The 21,371-nt window shown below is 44.3% G+C and overlaps 5 protein-coding genes across 9 annotated transcripts; 1 reads left to right on the top strand and 4 right to left on the bottom strand.

The window, feature by feature from the left end:
- Window positions 1–1,114: 1,114 nt before the first annotated feature.
- LOC111065078 (leucine-rich repeat protein soc-2-like) lies at window positions 1,115–3,275 on the bottom strand. 3 transcript variants are annotated; one of them, XM_022353047.2, is made up of 5 exons: window positions 2,947–3,275; window positions 1,985–2,005; window positions 1,772–1,915; window positions 1,542–1,709; window positions 1,115–1,471 (listed from the first exon to the last, which is right to left on the bottom strand). In XM_022353047.2, exons 1-5 carry the CDS (start codon window positions 3,023–3,025, stop codon window positions 1,311–1,313), a joined length of 573 nt encoding a protein of 190 aa, XP_022208739.2. In that variant the 5' UTR covers window positions 3,026–3,275; the 3' UTR covers window positions 1,115–1,310. The 3 variants fall into 3 exon arrangements, with proteins under 3 accessions (XP_022208739.2, XP_022208740.2, XP_022208738.2); XM_022353048.2 differs by lacking the exon at window positions 1,985–2,005 and having other exon boundaries at window positions 2,947–3,268; XM_022353046.2 differs by lacking the exons at window positions 1,985–2,005; window positions 2,947–3,275 and adding an exon at window positions 2,194–2,338.
- Window positions 3,276–3,968: 693 nt separating this feature from the next.
- On the top strand, window positions 3,969–6,644 carry LOC111082023 (protein vreteno-like). 2 transcript variants are annotated; one of them, XM_022378201.2, is made up of 6 exons: window positions 3,969–4,374; window positions 4,430–4,861; window positions 4,932–5,760; window positions 5,825–6,009; window positions 6,080–6,273; window positions 6,340–6,644. In XM_022378201.2, the coding sequence occupies exons 1-6, from the start codon at window positions 4,061–4,063 to the stop codon at window positions 6,480–6,482; spliced, it is 2,097 nt and encodes a 698-aa protein (XP_022233893.2). In that variant the 5' UTR covers window positions 3,969–4,060; the 3' UTR covers window positions 6,483–6,644. The 2 variants fall into 2 exon arrangements, with proteins under 2 accessions (XP_022233893.2, XP_022233892.2); XM_022378200.2 differs by having other exon boundaries at window positions 4,929–5,760.
- A 726-nt stretch (window positions 6,645–7,370) lies between these two features.
- Window positions 7,371–9,484, bottom strand: LOC111065111 (malignant fibrous histiocytoma-amplified sequence 1 homolog). Its single transcript, XM_022353107.2, has 4 exons — window positions 9,188–9,484; window positions 8,094–8,243; window positions 7,853–8,020; window positions 7,371–7,793 (listed from the first exon to the last, which is right to left on the bottom strand). The coding sequence occupies exons 1-4, from the start codon at window positions 9,264–9,266 to the stop codon at window positions 7,597–7,599; spliced, it is 594 nt and encodes a 197-aa protein (XP_022208799.1). The 5' UTR covers window positions 9,267–9,484; the 3' UTR covers window positions 7,371–7,596.
- Window positions 9,485–9,548: 64 nt separating this feature from the next.
- LOC111065110 (leucine-rich repeat-containing protein 20) lies at window positions 9,549–12,597 on the bottom strand. Of its 2 annotated transcripts, none has more exons than XM_022353105.2 (4): window positions 11,875–12,597; window positions 10,227–10,370; window positions 10,003–10,170; window positions 9,549–9,930 (listed from the first exon to the last, which is right to left on the bottom strand). In XM_022353105.2, the coding sequence occupies exons 1-4, from the start codon at window positions 12,311–12,313 to the stop codon at window positions 9,779–9,781; spliced, it is 903 nt and encodes a 300-aa protein (XP_022208797.2). In that variant the 5' UTR covers window positions 12,314–12,597; the 3' UTR covers window positions 9,549–9,778. The 2 variants fall into 2 exon arrangements, with proteins under 2 accessions (XP_022208797.2, XP_022208798.1); XM_022353106.2 differs by lacking the exon at window positions 11,875–12,597 and adding an exon at window positions 10,637–10,794.
- A 1,928-nt stretch (window positions 12,598–14,525) lies between these two features.
- On the bottom strand, window positions 14,526–19,335 carry LOC111065157 (PDZ domain-containing protein 8). Its single transcript, XM_022353162.2, is given in 8 exon segments — window positions 14,526–14,772; window positions 14,843–15,092; window positions 15,164–15,847; window positions 15,905–16,057; window positions 16,162–16,511; window positions 16,514–17,710; window positions 17,803–18,045; window positions 18,125–19,335. Coding segments are annotated over 8 exon segments (3,252 nt in total). The 5' UTR covers window positions 18,290–19,335; the 3' UTR covers window positions 14,526–14,562.
- Between the last annotated feature and the right edge of the window lie 2,036 nt (window positions 19,336–21,371).

Below are 21,371 nucleotides of genomic sequence, written 5' to 3'. Positions count from 1 at the left end.
CCCCTGCCAATGTCCGCTGTCTCTCTCTCTCCGTCTCTCGCTTTGCTGGGCCACCGATGCGCATCGGATACACCGCCGTCGGTCGGAGCTGAAAGCTGAAGCTGGCCCTCGGACCCACGAAACCTCGACAGACGAAAGCCCAGCTCAGAGAGCGAGCCACGATCGGTATCTCTGGCTCTGTCTCTGGCCCAAAATATCTCTCGCTGTGTGTTGCCAAACCTGTTGCCTGTTCGTTGCTTGGCTTTAATGGCGCTGCCTGCCCCACCTCACCCTCTCCCAGTGCGGCCTCATTGTCTCTCTGCTGTTAGTTGTCCATTAGACAAACTGAGAGTCAGCCCCCCGCAATTTCGTTCTCTCTGTATCTCTCTTTTCGGGTGGGAGAGAGCGCCACGTAGGTAAGCACACCACTCACGCTCCAATCTCCACGAGCAGCGAGAAACAGACAACCAATGCACTCGCCAAGAGCTGCCTGCGCCCACAGAAAGCCGTCCTTCTCTCGCGAATCATACAGTGAGCCATACAGTGGGCACTCTACAGAGCAAACATGCCAAGAAATATCTAGTCTTCAGCATGGACTTCAAGTCAATTAGTTTACCTCGTTTCCACTGTATTTGGCAGCATTCCGTAGTGGGCTCGGGTTGGGAGACATTTATCAGTGCAGCATATCCAGGGCCCTGGCTAATAAATAGTAAAGTCAATTGGGTATTCAGGACCAGCAGCAGTAGCACTACTTACTCGCGGAAATGCCTTGTGTACTTGCAACAGCAAACCTGCAGCCGGTCCGCTCGTAAGCTGTGGCCCCACCAGGCCACAAAAATTCGAATCTTTATCATCCATACAAGATTTGCATAATTAGTAGCTTATTTTTGTGGAGAACTAATGGCACTAAAGAAATATAATATTATTAGCTTATTTTAATTATGAATGTGCAACACCAGCCACACAATTTGGATACCAATCAGATGCACGTGCCCAAAAAGCTTAGGGCATATCTTTTAATTTTTTATTCCAATATGTTGTTCCACATTTTAAATTCAAAACATACAAAAAAATAAAAATGTATCTCTTTTCTCTTCTACAGCCTCAACAGTTTTAAATGTAGGTTTCTTTCTCCGCTTCTTTTGTTGCTATTGTTTTTTGTGCTTCTTCTTTGGTTTTTATTCTTTGAGAACAAGGAACACAGTCCCTTCTCGTTGGATGTGTACTGTTTCTTGTGGTTTATATTTAATAATCGTCATCTTTAAGTGTTGCCTCCTTGTGCCGTGTCCTTCTCATTTCGTAGTTTTGTTTATTCCTCCAGTGTAGGTTCTTCATTGCTCTTCTTCATTATACACACCTTCCTCATTGAGTACCAAGCGGAATTTGGTATATTTATTTACCAGCTTAATGCGAAACGAGGAATTCAGAGGATTGTAACGCAAGTCAAATACATTCATGCGGTCGCTCTTTATGGGCTGACTTAAATCGAATTCTGCAAGATGCGATGGTTCGAAATGGATAATGTTTTGTTGGCCACGAGTGCCCCTTAGCGATGAGCTTACCCGAAATGAAGTTGTTCTGAGCATACAAATGGCTCAAGTGCGGCAGCTTGAAAACTATATCGGGCAATGCGTAAAACAAATTAGATGATAAATCGAGTGTCTCCAACGCCGGCAGATTGCCCATCTCCACTGGCAGTATGGCCAGAAAGTTGTGCGATATATTCAGTTCTGAAACGATTAGATGATTAGTAGATATCCATCTATTAGGTAATCTGCCAATTGATTCTTACTGGTTAGAGCCTGGAAATCAAGTGCCAATTGTGGTGGTATGTTATTCAATAAATTTCCGCTGATATCACACTCCTTCACCTGAGCGTGCGACATAATGTTGAAAACAACTGGAGGAACTACGGTGAGATTGCTCGAGTTTAAATCTGCAAGAAGGAAATTCCTGGTTAAGCTTTCAGATTTTAAGAACTGGATGTGCCGCAGTGATATGTTACAATTAAAGTCCATTGCTAATACTGTAAATAAAATTGCAAATAAAAATATTTATCGAAATCCGAATTTCATAATTTCAAATTATTTCCCATTGTTACAGACAGATGCAGCGATATTTGCATACATATATATTAGAGGACACGCAGACTATTCTTTCTGTGCGTTGTAAACTTTTGGCATCGTACCACTTCACACGCATAGAATTCCTCACCACTACACACGCATACAAATCTACGAATGAGCTCCTTGAAAACTGTGCGCTTCTGCCAAAAACAACAACTGCCAAACACGTTAAAAAGTTGAAAGTGTTGTAGCGAATCATAGGACTCGTATCCTTGCATTGAAAACTGCTGGACGCTGATTGTAGAAGTCACAATTTGCTGAAGTGATGAAGCTTTTCCCATGTTTCGCACTACTACACACATAGAATTCCAAGAAATTTAACGGCTAACCAATACACACACACACACAGGCGCATGCAAATATACGAACAGACGCCTGGAAGGCGGCGTCGTGCTACCCAGACACGAGACACGGTTAAAAGTTGTGCACGCACACGCAGATAATGTGGCAGCTCGATGGACTTTCATTGGATTCGAATCATTGCATTGAAGGCCACAATTTGCCGAGGCGATGAAGCTTTTCCCATAATCTCACTACTGCACGCACAGAATTCCAAGAAAATGGAAGTTTCAGCGAGAGGTACACACACACACACACACACATACAAATTTACGGGACGATACGTTGAGAGCGGCGAGAGAGCTCCACAAAACGTTGCACTTGCGCGCTGAAATTACCGTTGTGGCAGCTACAAGACTACGAGAAGATTCCCTTGTGTTGCAAGTACAAAATGTCGCTGTATTTGATGCCTTTTTCTAATGCAAATTTCCGTATGCACGCACAGGATGTGCGTAGATTTGTGTATGATTGTGTGTGGCGTGTGGCTTTTGCAAAAACTTACCAAGGACTCCTGTCTCTCTGGCCCTCTCGCACTTCGGATACAGCGGAAGCATCTCGTCAATTTTTTCAATTAAATCCATATTTTAGCTGTTTAGCAGTATTTGGGGTTAATTTGGGAAATTTGCGCTCGTCCCGTAATCTTTGCCGCTGGAAAAAGAGTTTTGTCCGGTTGAAAATGTCAGGGTTGCTACCTTCCTTGAAGATGTATATTTATTGGTATTTTATCCACGGTAAAATTCGCTGAAATTCGCAATTGCCTTTTGCCTTTTGTTTCGTATTTGCCTTTCCGCACGAAACGAAACTAATTTTGGGAGAATTTAGACAATTTACTGTTGACTGACTATTGGAATCCTTTGTTTTTAAATAGGCAAAATGAGATCGATAATAATATTCATAATTGCCAATCGATTAGTGACGTCATAAACTCAAAGCTCAAATTGAAGGACTAACGGCCAAACGATCCAGATTCAGACTGCTATGCGCTGACCATCAGGCGGGACCTGGGGGCCAAACAAATGTTGGAGCCGGAATAACGCAGCCAGCCCAAAGGTGCCGCATCCCACTTACGAGCTATGCTGCGGCGCTCTCCCTTGAATTTCCCGCGTCGATCCAGTGTGACCCTCTTTTGCCAGGTCAACTGTTACGTCACTAGCCCTTGTCTGTTGACATTTGAGCAAATACTACACCTTGGCATCGCTGGTGATGCGATCTACCAACATACTGAGCACGTTTCTTCATCATTTTAAGGTAATCGGTTTTAATTTTTCAATATATTAACTATAGATTTTTGCAGTTGGCGTGTACACACTAATTTTCCGATGCGACGATATTCATCGCATATTGCGTGCTATATATCGACTACAAATATTAGCACATATGGCTAAAATTCGTTCAATTGGAATTAAATATCCCGCGTATTCATTTTGGATCGAATTTCAGCGAATGCAGTGAAACATCAATGAGAAAAAAAACATCGATGACATCGATGCTAAATCGATGTTTTTGCAACCCTAATGTGAATGGCTAAAACGGTAAACGGTCCTCCTCATATCATCCACGCGTCTTTCAAATTTTGACTTTCAGTGCAAGTTGTTTTGTTTTATTTTCTTAAAACAATGGGTCAACTTCCGGAGGATTGGTCACAGTGGAATCCCATGGTTTTGGATTTCAACAACGAACGCCTCAACAATTACGCCGAGGAGTGTGGCCAGAATGTGGTTGAGAAAGCGCGAGCTCCACCGAAGCCGACCGACATGCGTAAAACAGAGGCAGGTAAGGCAAACGCCGAATATCCGTACTTGGTTCTAAGGAAAAAAGTTAGTTTAGTCACCAAATGTGCGGTGCTTAATTTCTTTGGCCAAAGCCATGTTCGCAGCATCGATATGCAGCCTAGATCGGACATCTTCAGAGTTTTCTTTAATGACTTGGGGTAAGTAGAATGGATCTGCCTTTTTGCGTGCTTTGCTAAATATCGCTCGCTGCAGTTCCTTGGAGGCTGCATACTCGCAACTGGATGCATTTCCACAATTAATGAAGTTGCATCGAAGCCGTTTCGGCGCCGAGGGAAAGCCACAGTCCATGGTGAGCCCCGTCAACGCATTAGCCGATCCAGTTAAAGTTCCAGCAATAGCGCCAACTGCACGTGGCGTAATTGATTTGAGCTCGCGCACAATACACGTTTCGCCCAGCGAAAATGTGCATCCAGAGTTCCTGGTTGTGCCAATTGTGGACGCTACGTCCTATAAGGGCGGCTCTCTGCTGGCTATTAGAGATGCGGAGAAGCGCTTTCTGAATGTGAAGTTCGAGTATAATTTGGAGCGCCACGGGGCCTATAAACTTGAGAAAGAATACAAAGATAAATCGTCGACGAAGCCGGCGATCCAGCAGCAGCGTTGCGGCAGAAAATTATATATCGAGTAAGTACAAATAAAGGACTGTGCGAATGACCGATGCCTTGTACGAATATATTATTGAAACTTCCAGTAGATCGCATGCAGATGACGTGCAAGTGGCTGAAGATGATAGCGAGGAGCTGGATATGTCTGGATACGAGAAATGCGCCGTCTGCAGCGGTTACACATCCACCGTGTGCAAAATATGCGATATGCCCTTTTGCGATGCATTCTGCTGGAGCATTGTCTCCGAGCAGCACGATAAGAAATGTGGCACGGCTCAGAAAGTGGATATAAATGATGAACATTTTGAAAAATGTATACCCAAAACGGGTTTGCCGCCAAAACGTACCCTGGTGAAGATTACTGCCTTCGAGCAGTCAAATGTCGTTTATGTGCGCCCGGCTGATACCCTTTCCGATGTGGCCTACTACCGTGTGCTCGCTGAGGTCTGGAAGCATGGCCAAACTGTTGCCAAGCTTGACCAGTTGCCTGTCTGTGGCCAGATTGTAATCTATAAGTTCGAGGGACACGCAGTGCGCGCCATGGTGCTGAATGTGGACAATCCGAGGGATATATGCGTGGTCTCCATTGATTATGGCAGCGTTGAATACACTGATCCGGCTAACCTGTATCAGTGCAGCTCCTATGTGAGTGATTTGCCGCGCTACGCTACACCTGTGAAGCTACGGGGCGTGCCGAGGCGCGCAATAACACCCAGTCTGCGGGAAGTTATGTACGGAATGCAAGGAGATTCGATTACTTTTGAACTGAGGTACCACAAGAGTGAGTACGACGCTGACAGCCACATGCAGAGGGCAGCGCTCATCTATCTGGAGCACAACAGAAGCATAAACAGCCTGCTTAAGCAAGTTATCACACCCATCGAGCCCGGTATGCATGAGCCCGGAGTGAATGAAGATGTATGTATATTATTATGCTGTTTCATCAGAATGTTGTTTTGGTTTTAATTGTGTCGTTGCATAGTTTCTGCCGCATTTGCCTGCGCCAGCGGGCAAGAACGTTGATTTGATTATCACGGACAATTCGTTCCTAAAGTACGGCATCATCTACTGCACACCCGCAAAGTTGGCCGTGGAGATCACAAAAATGCAGCGAGCATTCCAAGACTATGGGGAGAATATTGCCAAATCTGAGACCTATGCCACAGCGTTAGTACTTAATCTCAGAGAGGGAGAGAGAGAGAGAATTTCTTAATTAAATTCTTAATTCTATTTGCAGAAAAGGGCAATTGTGCATGGCCAAGTATATGGGCAAATGGAATCGCGGCGTTTTGATGGAGCTTGTGGGCGATGGCTATCCCAGCATCTTGTTTCTGGACTATGGAAATATTGTACCGATCCATGTGACCGATATCCGTGCATATCCGCCACAATTCACACATCCCGTACTGACTACCGAATATGTTTTGTTGGGTAATTTGAGCAAATGCTTCAATGTAATGCTAAGCTTATAATTCCGATAAATCCTCTCGTGTTTAGGCCTGCCGGAAAACCTCAGCGATGCGCAGGTGCAACGTCTCGAGACACGTCTGGCCTTGGGTGCCATTGTCACCTGCGATGAAATCGTGAAGAACGAGAACAACAATTACTCGCTGCGCTTTGAAGATCTGCCAAAATTTTAAAGTAAAATGCAGTACAAATATTTCCATCATTTACACTCAATTTTTTTTTCTTATTATTAATATATGCACACAAATTTGTACTAATAATACTCGCATGGTACATGCAAAAAATAATAAAGAATAAAGGAAAGCGCTCTAGCTATTCCCCGAAGTGTATATTGCTGAAAATGCTTCATATTTGAGTTTACTTTGGGTAAAAGGTACTGAGGCTGGCTCTCTTGTCTCTAGGCTATATCTAGGCTTTTGCATTTGCAAAAGTTACATAAATGGAAAGATTCAAGAAAATTACACACGCATGCCACTAAACGGGAAATTCGCCACGGAAAATGATCAAAGGGAAAACAAGGACTATGGCCACACCCACTGTCGCCAATGTGATGTAGGGAAAGAGCATAGGGTATGGGATAGGATAGACTGGGCACGACTATCCCGAACATGTCAACAATGTGCTCAGCTCGTGTACGAGCCCGCAGGTGCTTGAATTGCTGCAAAGTCTGTTCAATTAAGTAGATACATAATGTAAAGTATAATGTAACGGATAATGTACTTTGAGATTTCTTAATTGTTTGGTTTCAATGTTTCCAAATTTAAAATTTAAAAAAAACACTTGGAGCTGGGACTTTGCAGGCGCTCGCCTTTACTGTTGCTTGCCAGAGCTATCCGTAGCATACCTATTTGGATAACTAACTATAGCTATCAGTGGCACTGTGTGCCAGTAAAAGTCACACTTATCTTATAATTCTCTTTAACATCCTCTTGATTGGCTGCAATGCCACTCTTGATGGCCGCCTGGTATTCGGACGCAGCTTCTTGAGACGCCCGTGTAGCCTCCATGCTGGCCTTTGAGATTTCTTCTACAGTCTTTTGATTTTTAATCCACTCGCCAACTTGTTTTCCCTTTGATCATTTTGGCACTGTTTGCCAATAAAGGTCAGCCTTATCTTTTAATTATCATCATCATTAACATCAACATTAACATCATAAACATCATAAACAACATAAATTAAATCAAATGACACTTCTTCATTGTTTTTGGAGAACGCCTTTAATTGTGTTTCCTTATGTTGTTTTTACTTATCATTTGTTTGTTAGTTCCTCAGTTCTTATGCTCAATTTAAATTGAAACATCCCCATCGTCGTCGTCGTCGTTGAGTTCGTAGTCGTACGATTTCATATCCGAGATGTTAAGCACCAAACGGAAGGGCGTATTCATCCGCATAAGCTTGCGACGAAAGTGGTGACTCAGCGGATTGAAGCGCAGGTCAACCAGATCCAAGCGGTCGCTTTTTACGGGCTGGGTCAAGTTGAATTCTGCAAGGGAGCAAGGGAATAAACAGCATATAGACAATGTTGCTCTGCAATGAACTAACCAGAAATTAGGTTGCCCTGAGCATAAAAAAATGTCAAGTGCGGCAACTTGAAGGCGGCATCGGGTAATGTATTAAACAAGTTGCATGATATATCTAGATTCTCCAAGCCTTGCAGATTGCCAATCTCCACTGGTAGTGTCGACAGTACATTGTGGGACAAATTGAGAGCTGAAATTAGAATAGATTAGGTGATTAGTATTTACATATATGTACATAAAAGGTAATCTCGATTGATTCTTACTTGTAAGATACTGAAATTTTATGACCAATTGACGTTGTAAGTAACTCAACATATTTCCACTGATATCGCACTCCTTAACCTTAGCCTCAGCATGGGACATAAAGTTAAAAACAGCCTGAGGAATTGTAGTCAGTTCGCTCAATTTAAGATCTGCAAGATGCAAATTGCAATTAAAATAAAGTTATCTCACTTTATACATCCATATATACACAATCGAGTGGAAAACTCATTTCTGCGTTGCACGTCGAGAAAATTAATTTAGAGGATAATTGAAAGAATTCTTTCTCTGCATTGAAAACATTTGGCTGCTGGTTGGCCGCACTACATAAAAATGTACATACATATGTATGAACATGCAAAGAATTCCAAGAAAATGGCAGTCTCAGCACTCTACACACAGACACAAGTACAAGAGGCGCTGCCAGACACCCAGGCCGGAGACACGGCAAAAAGTTGTGCAAGCACTCGCCGAAAATGTGGTGGAACAATGAAATTTCAAAGGATTTCAATCGCTGCATTGAAAACGGCTGGACGCTGATTGTAGAAGTCACAATTTGCTGAAGTGATGAAGCTTTCCCATGTTTCGCACTACTACGCGCATAGAATTCCATAGAATTTAACGGCTAACCAATACACACACACACAGGCGCATGCAAATATACGAACAGACGCCTGGAAGGCGGCGTCGTGCTACCCAGACACGAGACACGGTAAAAAGTTGTGCACGCACACGCAGATAATGTGGCAGCTCGATGGACTTTCATTGGATTCGAATCATTGCATTGAAGGCCACAATTTGCCGAGGCGATGAAGCTTTTCCCATAAATCTCACTACTACACGCACAGAATTCCAAGAAAATGGAAGATTCAGCGAGAGGTACACACACACACACACACACATACAAATTGACGGGACGATACGTTGAAAGCGGCGAGAGAGCTCCACAAAACGTTGCACTTGCGCGCTGAAATTACCGTTGTGGCAGCTACAAGACTACGAGAAGATTCCCTTGTGTTGCAAGTACAAAATGTCGCTGTATTTGTATAGATTTGTGTATGAATGTGTGTGGAGTGTGGTTTTTGCAGAAACTTACCAAGGACTCCGGTCTCTCTGGCCTTCTCGCACTTCGGATACAGCGGATGCACTTTGGCGGTTGGCTTCTTTTGGTCCATATTTTATTTTGCTTTTTTAAATATTTTTGGGAGTATTTGGTTAATTTTACAATTGTGCGCTCGTACCGCAAACGTTGCTGACAGAAAAATAATTTTGTTCGATTGAATTTCAGGGCTACCACCTTCTTGTTGAGGTATTTTTATCGCGACGCGCAATAGTAATTTTTATCGGCAATTTATCGTTGATAAAATTCCCTTGAAATTCCACAAAATTTTGTTGTCTTTCACAATTGACAATTGTTTCTGTGGTAATATAATTGGGAAATGAAAACAATTGATAGATTATAATCTGCATTATGTATGCAATTCTTTAATTCATCATTTTATAACAATCGATTTAGGTGTTTTCTTTTGTGTGTGTGTGTTTTTTTCTTTGTGTGTTAAATATACAACTATAAACAGAATAAATACGTGGAAGTGGTGCTCAGATTAGACGCCATTTCCTTCCCGAGATGAGGAGAGATTTGTTCTTTGGACGTGTGTGTGTGTGTCAGACATTGACTGGCGAGAGTCTACCAGTCGTCCTCATCATCCTTGCTAATCTCTATGCGGAACGAAGTCTCAAAATTCTGGAGCTTGCGACGGCACAGGCGGCTCAGCGGATTGTTGCGCAGGTCAACAACGACCAGCGTTTTGCTCACTATAGCCTCATCGGTATCAATTTCTGTAAATGCATCAACGACAATTGTTTTAGAGACTGTGGGACTTGGGCATCACATCCCCAGATTTTACTCACCAAAAATCTTGTTGTCCTGAGCATCCAAGTGTGTCAAACTCTCTAACTTAAAGATAACTTGAGGTAAAACGATAAACGAATTTTTGGATATGTTCAGCTTGGCCAGGCCCGTCATATTGGCTAGTTCGTCGGGCAGTCTCGTCAGATTGTTTGACGAGAGATTGAGATCTGTAATGGTCATAGATTAAAGATGGCAGCGCATAATGGATGCGAGAGCTTCTCACCTGTTATGGCGCTGAATTTCTGCGTAAATTTGGGTGTGATTGATTTGAGATCATTGCCGCTCAGGTTGCAAGTTTGCAACACTGTGTTACGCATCAAGTGATAGACGGCGTCTGGCAATGTCATCAGCTGGCATTCGGAAAGATCTGCAAGAAGTGCAAATGTTGATTGGTTATAATAGTGCGAAATATTTGATTCTGGGTGCTGCCTGGGTATAAGAGTTAAACCGCCAACCAGTGAGTGATATTAATACGAGTATAAGAGACGCAGTGCAAAAAGCACACGCCAAAAGCATACAATAGATGGCGCTTTTCCACAAAAAAAAACTTTTGCAAAAGCTTCAATGGATATATGTACATACATATATACATATGCAAGTATGTATATGTATTTACGATCTACGTGATTTTACCCAAATGTGCACTTTCTTCTGCCGTCTCGCACTGTTGAATCACCTTCACCACCAGATGCGCCATCCTCTATTCCTACAGCTAATCGGTTCGCCCGTCTTATCAGTGGGTTCTGCTCTGTTCTGTTTTGCTCTCTGTTTGGGCCCCACGCAATAACTCAACTACCAACGCGACGCGAATGTTGGCCAACACTGAGCCACACGTGAGGGGCGACCAACTAAAAATATAAATAAAATGCTTACCACACGCAGGGAGCATAAGCATCAGCATTAGCTATCTCTCTCTCTCCCTCGCTCTCTCTGAGTCAGCGATCAACAAATTCCCTTCCCTTCCCAGAGAGAGTGCGTGTGCGAACGTACGAGTAGAAGAGTGACAGAGCTGGCTGCATTTAGTTGTACGTGTGGGAAAGTGTAACAGTTGGATAGTCTTATACAGCCATTGTCTTATACAATCAGCTGTCCAGCGGCATACAATCATATGCGTTGCATGCATGCAACTGCAATGCGGTAAGACTCTGCAGCTAGGAAGTGTTAAATTGCATCGATGTCTCATTGCAGAACGTATCAAATCAAAATCAACTCGACTCGACTCGATCGCTAATCTCAACCAAAGTTATCAACAATTTCTGTGTTCTGTGTTGTGTGTTTTGTGTTTTGTATTTTGTGTGTGGTTGACACTTATCATTGAATTGATGGGGCGACAAATTAATAATTACCTTTCTTTGTTAACTGACGCAAAACTGACACACTCAGTTACAACTACATGCATACATGCACACCTACACCAACAAATGTGGTAGCGACGCACTTTGCGTGTTCGCGGACAGCAGGAGTGGGTGGGGTGGGGGGGTTTATGGGGCACACTCAATTATAAACAATTTTGTTGCACTCACTCGCGTATGGGGAAGTGTCAGTGCGCAATAACTGAAATTGGCATTCAGCCAATTTTTGTTTTGTTTTGAGAGAATTCCATCTAAATGCATACATATATATTACGACTTACATATGAAAGAAACAGATCAAAAAGACGGAACAAACATACATACATACATACATACATATATGTATGTATGTAGATATATCTATATAGTGGAAAAACCTCCCTATCAGACCTTGGATACGGTGGACCCTGGAGCCCACAGAGAACTACAAATCTATCCCTGCAGTGGGAAAAAACTGCGTTGTGCCTACCCACTTCCTTCGGCCTTCCCCAGAGGGGTGTATGCACATGCACCACTTACCCAAATGTCTGTTCTCCTTTGCATCTTCACAGCGTTGCACCACGCGGATGACGCCGCGTCCAGCAATTGGAGAGAATGATGCAATGCCGCCTATGCGGGCAATGTGCGCTGGCAGCCGTGGATCCTCAATGTTTTCAGTCGAACTGTCAGGGGAACTGTCAGTCGAACTGTCCACGGGTGTGTTCTCGTCACCAACATTTGAGTCTTCATCGGCTCCTCCGGTGGTGGTGCCATCAGCTGTGCCATCGGGGTTGGCTCCGTGGTTGGTCGGATTGTTGGGGGCATTGTTGGCCCCGTTGGCTCCTCCACGAACGTTGGTGCCACCGTTGTTGGGGCCATGGCCACCGCGGTTGCCACCGTTGGCACCACCATTGCCGCCGCCATTGCCGCCACTGTTATTGGATGCAAAGTTTGTAATATCGTTCCCAAAAGGCCGCATCTTAATATCGTTAAATTCGTTTTTCTTTTGCGCCTCAATTGCTTGGATTCGTATACCGACGTATTTTTTCTGCGTAAATTAATTTATTGTTTGGAAAAACTTCACTGCGATCGTCACTCGAAAAAAATATTTATTATTTATCACAACCGAATTTGTGTGTTGCCTATTCGAGCTGAATTTACTGAATGAATATGGGGCAGTTACAGCCAAAAGGTGTAAAGTCTCGCTTTTCAAAATTTAATTCGTTTCGAACGGCCTACTGATCCGGGTACGAACTGAACGTGTGTCTCTTGCGCATTGAAATATTGAAAATGATTTTTACTTTCGGTTTTTATAGCACGGAAGAAGAAAGAAAACTGCGCACAACAAAAACAAACGCAAGAAAATAAAATGGCAAGAAAAAGGCAAAATAATAACACACAAATTGGCATTTTCATGTGGTTATTCGAACAGAGGATACTCTTGCTCTTTCTTGCATTTCAATGGTCACACATACATGCCATAAATTAAAGCCCAAAATCAAATAGTAGATGGCAGTTCCCTTCATGTTAGACGATTTTTATATTAAAAGGCTGCTTTTATTGCCGGGGAAATAGCGGAGAAGTTCTTCCTTTTACAGCCTGATCAATCTTTAATCTCTCCAGAAAAAGGCCATGAAAAATATCTCTTAAAATGAGTGCTACTCTCAGACATTAGAGAAGGAACCGCAATGGGATCTTTAATACATATTCCCAATATGTTTATGTTAATTATTATTATTATTATTATAAGCGAAAGAGAAGTTTACCAAACTGAACTAACTTTGGTGGTATGTATAGCTCATACATATGTACGTAGATATGTTTCTGGGAATCGTATTTGTGTGCACATAATGAAATGCGAATGGCAATACATATTGTCCAAGAACCCCCTAAGATACCCTGTGAATGAGGGTATAGTTGCATCGCACCAAAATGTCTTGTCATCGTAAGAGCAATAGCCTCTGATATAAACAGTATTTCTTTCTCTTGGCCCAATGTCTCTTGTCTCTTGTCCCAGCCGAAAAGTGTAAAAGTTCAATGCGCAAAGAGAGCGCAGCAAAGAGTTGACAGAGGAGCCTGAGAGTGGCCAGTGGCGAGTGGAGAGAGCACCCCCAAAAAGCACATTATCAGTGCGAAACGCTCAGAATATACCAAATATATGTACGATCGAGTCAGCCGAGTGCGGGGCGGAGGAATGGTCGGGGGGTATACTTATAGAAACGACTTTTACGCATCTGCTCTGCTGTGATATACCGGAACTGCCTATATAGACGAAATTTTCCGCACACTTGCCAGCCAACATAAAATGACAAGAGCCCCATGTACATACATATATACATATATGTATGTATAATTGTGCACTAATTAATTGCGTTGCTGTGTGTTATCAACCCGACAAAGAAATGCCTGACAAGGACATGTATACGTAAGGCCATTCCAGTCATTGTCTTGCTCGATTTATAATGCATCTCTACATGGGGCCGGTGGAGCAGACCCAAAAGCCCTAAAAGCTTACACTTTACACTTACACTTTTTCCCCGCCCACGTCTATGATGCATCAGCGGCAAGGCAAATAATAGTTGCAAAGCCAAGGGAGCTTTGCAAGCTTGCAAGGTATCTGCAAATATTAGGTGTGTGTTTGCTTAGAGAAAAAGTTGGCATACAAGCTTAAAAGGTATCCGTAAATAAAGGGGGGTGTTTATACTAAGTAAATTATGGTAACAGGTAATATTTAAATTTAATTAATTGCTGCAGTACTTTGCGCTAGGTTTAAAATTTTTATTCATCAAAAAACAATAACTGAAAAACCACTAGAGATATTCACTTGATGTTCACATTGGATTTTGATGCATCCAACGTTTAAATATTATATACAAATCTGTTAAATCGAAATACCGAAACGATAAACAAATAAAGCATACGGAAAAAGACAACGGACAACGGAAAGGTTTTGATTGGAACCAACTGGACTAAAAATGAAATACTTTTGTAGGTAAGAGTATGCCACAACACGGATTAAAAATGACCCATAGGTTTCGTTTCTTCACTAACACATTTCCAGTCTACTACGATCTTACATATTAAGTATACGAATCGACTACGAGTGCATACGGGTAAGTGTATGCGTATAGGTATAGGTATAGGTATAGGTATAGGTATAGGTAGGTAGGTATTTTATGTGGGTAGGGTATGGTAGGGTTGGGTTGGGTTGGGTTGGGTTGTATGAATTTACTGCAGAACCACACCCTGGGCATGCTGCAGGCCCGTGCACAAATAGAGCATGATAATACTGAGGGCCTGCACCCGCTCGTCGGATCTGTTCTCCACACTGAGCGTTGATGCTGATTTCCAGGGCGATGATTCTGTTGCCTTTTCGGCATCGTTCATCATGGTATAGCCCTCCGTCTCTGCATCCAGGGCGACCTTTAGCTTAGTCAGCTGCAAAGAGAGACATATCTAAGCTGTGTGCACTGTGCATGAGTTTTGCGTGTGTGTTTTGGGTAATTACCAGCCCATTGATTTTGGCCACCCGCTCGTCCGGTGGCGCACTGGCGTACAAATGCTTGCTGGAGCTCTTGGCCAGGTTCATCAGATCCTCGTTGCGGGTGTGTCGTATGATTGGCTCGGTGATGATGATAACCTGCTCGAAGCTGAGGACTGTGCACTCCGCTGGCAGTGCCTCCAGTTGCTGGGTGACACGCTCGAAGGGATTCTGATGCCCCATGGCGGTCGGCGCCTCCTCCACAATTGACGATTTGCTGAGGCCACCAAAAAGGACAGAGGTTCAGAAAGGAGGTCTTTGATGATGGACCCCATAGGGTGGACTCACCGCGAGGGCGTGTGCTGAGGGCTTGGCGGCAGGCTCTTGGAGTTCATCTGCTGTCCGCTGCCAGTCAGCGAGGAGACGATGCCGGGTATGTCCAGGTTGCTTGCCTGACGCTTGATCCCCTGCGCCAGCATGCCCGTCAAACTGGACCTGTGCACATCTAGGCCAGCAGCCTGCATTTGCATTTGCACCTGTGCCTGTCCCAGTTCGCCCGTCATCGTGGCTGCCTCCTCCATCGGCACAGTGCCCGTTTTGCCCGGCTCAAACAGCTCCAGGTTCTCCGCCTGCGTGATGGTAAACTCCGGTCTGGTCACACCCGAGGGAGTGGAGGCTGCGCCAGTGGATGTGGATGTGGATGTCAATGTCTGCTGCGGCAGCGGCGGCGGCACGGAACCCGAACAGTCGACGGGCCCACAGACGGTGGCATTCTGGCACTTGGCTATGCACTTCTTGTGGCAGCACATGGAACACTCCTGGCACTGCATGGCATCCTTTAGCCAGATCTTCTTGCCACAGAAATCGCACTGTGTGGCCCGATGGAAGTGCGTGCGCACAAAGCTGTGGGCCCGCGGGAGCGCGGCACTGGCGGAGCCAGCACTGGAAATGCCACTGTCCGCCAGTGTGCTCGATGACTTCAGGGAGACTGTTTCGGACGGGGGTTCGTCCTGTCCACGCTCGAATTGGGTTCTGCCGAGAGGAATTATCAGACAAAACGATAATTGAGATGCAACGATTGGAGCTTACCTGGCTGGGGAATGGGACTTGGAGCCGCTCTTGGTGGTGGGTGGATCGCCTAGGGCCACGTTCGGATTGCCCATCCAGGAGAAGCCAAACAGAATGTCGCCAAAGCAGAGATTCGGATTGAAGCCAGACTGGTTGGCCAGGTCATGCATCTTCCTGTGGATAAATACAAGATAAGTCTAAGGTGCTCCACTCCACTCCCCTCCCCTGTACAGGCTATGCCTGGGGGGTGACTTGGGGTAATGGGGTAATGCGCTTACCCTGCCTGCAGGGAGGCCGGATTGAGGGCTATCTGCCGTAGGCACTGATTCAGACTCGTCTCCGAGCACTCGACGAGTATCTGGCCAATCTGGACATTGTTGTAGCCCAGCAGGACACTCTCGCCGGCACACTTGCCAAACACACAGACATTGAGGAAGCGACTGTTCGCATCCAGCTGGAAGCTGCACACATCGTCCATGTGAATGAGCGCACTGAAGGGGCAATCGATCGTCGAGTGCTGATAGAAGTAGTTCACCGGCTCATCGGTGTATCGCTCCGTGCAGCTGTCATCTGGTTTATTTTTTTCCCTATCCCTATCCTTATCTTTGTCTTTTTCCTTCTCCCTCTCCCCCTCTCCCGCTCCTTTTCCTTATCTTTGTCCTTATCCTTATCCTTGTCACTGCTCTCACGACTCATGGTCTTCTTGATGGCCTTGGCAATCAGATTCGACTTCTTGGGGGAGTTGGTGGGCGTCTGGCCCGTGAGGCCAGACTCTGCCGCTTGACGGCTAAGGCTGGGCTTAACCACCAGATGCTTGGGCACTCCCGTCTCCGTGGGAGTGGGCTCTGCCGCCTCGGTGTCTGTCTTGGAGGCGGAAGCGGATGCGGATGCGGATGCCGAGGGCATGTCGCACAGCTCGTCGTACTTCTCCAGATCCTCCAAGATGGCATCGTTGCGTATGATGCCGGGAATGACACGCTCGATGCGCAGACAAAAGACGGTGGCCTGGAGGGTCTTCACCACCTTGGCTATCTGCTGAATGGTCGTCACCTGCTTGCCCTCGATGGCCACCAAAGCATCGCCGGCCATCAGATTGGACTTGCAGGCGGGCGTATTCGGCAGCACGGACTCAATCCGCACCAGCTGGCTGGTGCTCTGCTTGAAGACGATGCCAATCTGCTGGTTCTTTGCCTTGTGAATGAATACGTCCAGGGAGATGAGCACGTGCCGGTGGTCCTTTTGGTGCGCCTCAATGAAGGGCACCGGCGCCAGGGTAATGGTGCAGTAGGTGTCGCCAGTGCCCGGCGATGTCCAGGGCATCAGGCGGGACAGCTCGGCCACCTTCACGCTGAGCAGACCGTTGGGCTGAATGTCACAGTCGACGGCCTCCTCCTCGGCCGTCCAGTGGAAGAAGGGCTTGTAGCGCAGCTTGTAGTTGGGCAGGGTGTGTTTCCGCCTCACCGCCTTGCGTATCTGATTGGAGATGAGATTCGTGATGTTCGATTGCATCTGGCGGCCCTGGTACTTCGATTCGATGTCCAGAATCAGCTCCGGATCGCCCAGGAAGCTCAGGGACCAATGGGTATACGGTTTGCGTGTGAACTGCAGCCGCGCCATGCCCGACAATTGCTTGACCTTGAGCGTGATGGAACCCTTCTTGCCCAGCACCATATCCGCATCGATGGACGTGGAGAAGTTGCCCACATAGTTGATGTCCAGCAGCAGATCCAGATTCTCGATGCGCTGCTCCCGCTCGTCCAGCTCCACATTGTGCACCGACAGCGACTTGATGTCCGGAAACTGATCGCCCAGTTCCAGTTCTTTGATCTGAAATGGGCCCCCGGCATTAGTACCAGTAGCCAGTACCGTAGTGCAGTACCCTGTGCAGGATATTCTGTGTGCGATGATGATGGACTCACCGTCAGCTTGTCCAACAGCTTGCCGGTGGTTGTCTTCGTTATCAGCTCATCCAATTCGATGGAGAGCTTCCGGTAGAACCATTTACGCACTCGATTCGAGTTTTTGAACTCATGAAACAGAAACTGCATCACAAAGTTAAGGGAAATCAACGCCGAGGCACCCTGAAGACTCTCCTGATGGTTCTCGCAGCTGTTGATGGGATTGGGCGGTGCCTTCAGATTCCTTGCCGTCTCTTTGATGTTCTGTCAATAGTTAATTAACAATTAACAATTAATAAAAGTATAGATTGATTGGTGGGCATTGGGAGAGGGAAGGGCTTACCACTGGCAGCGTATACTTGGCATTCATTCGCTTCTGCTCCTCACTCTCGTCGGGCAGATTGGAGAACTTGATGAATATCAGATACTGGAGCAGTATCATGATGACACCGCCAATCAGCAAAAAGATCAGGCACAGCAGCAGTATATTCGAAATGGGTATCTCCATCTTGGGACGTGTGGGGGGGGGGGTTGACTCTAGTGGGATATGTGAGTGGGGGGCCTCTGCTTACGGGCCCGAAACTTCTTGCATGCCAACACAAATCCAAATTTCAGTCCAAATTTCTCAATTAATTTCTAGATGTCTCGCCCATTGCACACACCGCGTTTTGTATTGTTTGCATTGGCTGCCAGCACTGCCAGCAATATGTCTGTCTGCCTGTCTGTCTGTCTGTCTGCCTGTCTGTTTTGTCTGTCTTGCAGTGCTAGCTAATCACTCCATCCATTGGACAGTATGTGCTCTAGTGCTGCTCTGTGTGTGCCGCCCTAACTGGTGTGTGTTGTGTGGATTTCCTCTGTCTAAGGTGGCAAGGATTCTCTCGGTGCTGCTACCAATTTGTTGTAACTACTGTTGTATACTGTGACCCAAAATCAATATGTACCCGTCCGTAGTTGTGGCTGCGCCTTAGTTTGCACTTGGCCTTCCCTGCGCATGCCCCCTGGACCAGCTGACTTCACTTTCTAGGGGGTTGGTTGGGCTTTTCCCACTGTACATATAGCCAGAGCTGTTGTCTGTGCCCAGCTGTTGGGCTCTTAACACTTCATGCACACAGCTGTGGCATTAACGGACCACAAAAACCGACTTACAGGACTCATGCTACCCCATCAAATGGTGGGAGTGTAGCCACAGTAGCCACAGTAGCCACAGGGGGTTGTTGCACGGCGACACACACTTCAGAATAAGCTGCAGACCCAGACAGCAGGGGTTGCGAGCACTTGAAGGCTCTACTTTATGTATCCATAGCACAACATTGATTGTGATTCATCACAGAATGCTGTTCATTATGGGGCAATGAAACTCAAACTATTTTAATTGGTTTAAGAGTTTTGGCCACATCTGTTCAACTGTTTTGGGAAATGTACCATGACAGCTTTCGCTTTTCCCCACTCATTCGTTAGCTTTAATGGATAGACATGAATATGAGCAGGACAGCAAATGCAAGCAATCATTTAAAAAGAGACCCACACAGAAATCCATCCAAAAATATATCATAATATCTATGAGTAAGCCTCCCAAAATCTCACAAGAATAATAAAATTATTAAATAAAAATAAAATATAAATCAATTTAAATGGCTTGTATCATAATATCTAAAATAATAAATATTACTATTATAATTCAGATAAAAAAAATGAAATAATAATTGTCTTAATTTTTAATTAAAATTTAAATGGCTGAAGGGAAAAAAACTCACAAGTCGCTTAGGTTTGTAATTTTTTCTGGCATTTCATTTTGTTTTATTGTTTTTTTTTTTTTGTTTTTTTGTTAGTTTTTGTTTTTGGTTTGGTTTTTTTGTTTTGTTTTGTATTATTATGTAATTCCTTTACTTTATGTAAAATAAGAAAGTATTAATAGTTTTTTATTAACAAATTTGTTGAAGGCAGGTATTTATGTTATTATATGTTTTATGTATGTATATCTTGTATATAAATTACAAGTCCTCTTTTTTTATAATTATACATAATTAAACGTATTATTAAATGTAGTTCAATTATCTCTAGCGTCATCTTAACCATTAGTTAAACTGCGTCGTCATTTACTTAGTGTATTCAGTTAATCAATGTATATATATATACATACATACATACATATATATATATATACTGTATACATATGTGTATGTGTATATACGTACATACAATATATATGTATAATGTATATGCGCAATTATCATTACATTTTAGCCATTACCATTAAATTGTTCTAATTTAAATTAATATATATATATATATATATATATATATATATATACTATTCCTCTCTTTCCCGTCCCGTCTACTCCCCAGAGAGACGACAGACCACAGACTGTCCCCCCTACTACTACTACTATATCATCATATCATATTTTCTTGATTTCCTTTTCGTTTGCTTTGTATAAAATTCCGAGCTACTATTTTTTGGATTTCTCATGTGACCTTTTTCAAACCAGACAGTAAACAATTAACAAAAAAAATATACCGAATATCGCGAATCGTTAAGTTAGGGGCTGAAGTTCTAGTTCAAGTTTAGGTTAAACGTTAAAGTCAAAGTCAAAGTTAAAGGTAAAGGTAAAGAAGGTAAGCAGCATACCGGCACTGGGCATGGGCATAGGACTGGGACGTACCGTACCCTGTGCTCATTGGGCCATACACACACACACACACGTATAGTATCTCCACTTTGTCACCAGATCGGCTCCAGCTACATCTCTCTGACGGGTTTGAAGTCGAATGGGAACAGACATCGGGGGTATCAGGATCGCAGTGGAGTTTAGGCAATGTCTGTACAGTAGTTCTATGTATGAAAACAAATCAATCACAATTCAAGAACCTGGAAGAACAATTCGAACTCGCAACGCTGGGCAGCGCATGTTAGTAGTACTTCTTCTGTTTTTGGTTTGGCATCTAGTTTGGTAGATGGAGGGACGTGGTTTTTTGCCTGCTGGCCCCCTAATTGTTCTTCCCCGAAATATCGTACGCTTATCATCCGATCTCTCCTGTTCATGATCTAATAATGATCTAATCCCAGCCTGCACCTGGCTCCTAAGCAATATATGTTGTTTGTTGTATGTGGTAAGTACATTTGTGGCATCTAAGCATCTGTGGCGAGTGTGGCATGGTGGCATGTGGCAGAGAGTTCACAGTCAGCCAGCTAGGGGTTCAAATGGGAGAAGCGAAGTGCCAAATCGAATTGGATGCCAATAGTTTAGCTAAAAACTAAATGGTTCCTCTAGAGGCATAATGCATTGGTTATACATATGTACGAATATCAAAATAAAATCTTATTATTAATCTAACTCTCACATTTTGTACTCATTTCCACTTTTTGATGTTCCATTTTGTATTGTACTCTATCTGTATTTTTCTTTTTAATGTATTCTCATTGTTTTTGGTTTTTTGTTTGTTTTTTTTTTTTGTTTGGCATTAATAGCAAAAGGAAGCCAATAGCTGCCCCACCAAGAACTCTACACTGCACTGCACTTCACTCCACTCCACGCCCATGAGCATTGTTGGATGAATGGATGGCCTAAGCAAGCAGTGCGCATGTGTAT

The sequence above is a fragment of the Drosophila obscura genome, unplaced genomic scaffold (assembly GCF_018151105.1).
Source record: "Drosophila obscura isolate BZ-5 IFL unplaced genomic scaffold, ASM1815110v1 contig_73, whole genome shotgun sequence".
In the NCBI taxonomy this organism is placed as follows: Eukaryota; Metazoa; Arthropoda; class Insecta; order Diptera; family Drosophilidae; genus Drosophila; species Drosophila obscura.
This window is presented reverse-complemented; position numbering and strand designations above follow the sequence as displayed.

Excerpts from the sequence above, each read along its gene's own strand:
- LOC111065078 (XM_022353046.2), bottom strand. The coding sequence starts at position 2,323 with ATGCAAGGATACGAGTCCTATGATTCGCTACAACACTTTCAACTTTTT. Across the intron at positions 1,916-2,193 it reads ATTTGTATGCGTGTGTAGTG|ATTTAAACTCGAGCAATCTC; the intron begins GTGAGGAATTCT and ends TCCTTCTTGCAG. Across the intron at positions 1,710-1,771 it reads TGATTTCCAGGCTCTAACCA|AACTGAATATATCGCACAAC; the intron begins GTAAGAATCAAT and ends TAATCGTTTCAG.
- LOC111065110 (XM_022353105.2), bottom strand. The coding sequence starts at position 12,313 with ATGCGGCCTTTTGGGAACGATATTACAAACTTTGCATCCAATAACAGT. Across the intron at positions 10,371-11,874 it reads AAAGGAGAACAGACATTTGG|ATCTTTCCGAATGCCAGCTG; the intron begins GTAAGTGGTGCA and ends CACTTCTTGCAG. Across the intron at positions 9,931-10,002 it reads TCAGGACAACAAGATTTTTG|AAATTGATACCGATGAGGCT; the intron begins GTGAGTAAAATC and ends ATGCATTTACAG.
- LOC111065111 (XM_022353107.2), bottom strand. The coding sequence starts at position 9,266 with ATGGACCAAAAGAAGCCAACCGCCAAAGTGCATCCGCTGTATCCGAAG. Across the intron at positions 8,244-9,187 it reads CAGAGAGACCGGAGTCCTTG|ATCTTAAATTGAGCGAACTG; the intron begins GTAAGTTTCTGC and ends TGCATCTTGCAG. Across the intron at positions 8,021-8,093 it reads AAAATTTCAGTATCTTACAA|CTCTCAATTTGTCCCACAAT; the intron begins GTAAGAATCAAT and ends TTCTAATTTCAG.
- LOC111082023 (XM_022378200.2), top strand. The coding sequence starts at position 4,061 with ATGGGTCAACTTCCGGAGGATTGGTCACAGTGGAATCCCATGGTTTTG. Across the intron at positions 5,761-5,824 it reads AGCCCGGAGTGAATGAAGAT|TTTCTGCCGCATTTGCCTGC; the intron begins GTATGTATATTA and ends GTCGTTGCATAG. Across the intron at positions 6,010-6,079 it reads TCTGAGACCTATGCCACAGC|AAAAGGGCAATTGTGCATGG; the intron begins GTTAGTACTTAA and ends TTCTATTTGCAG.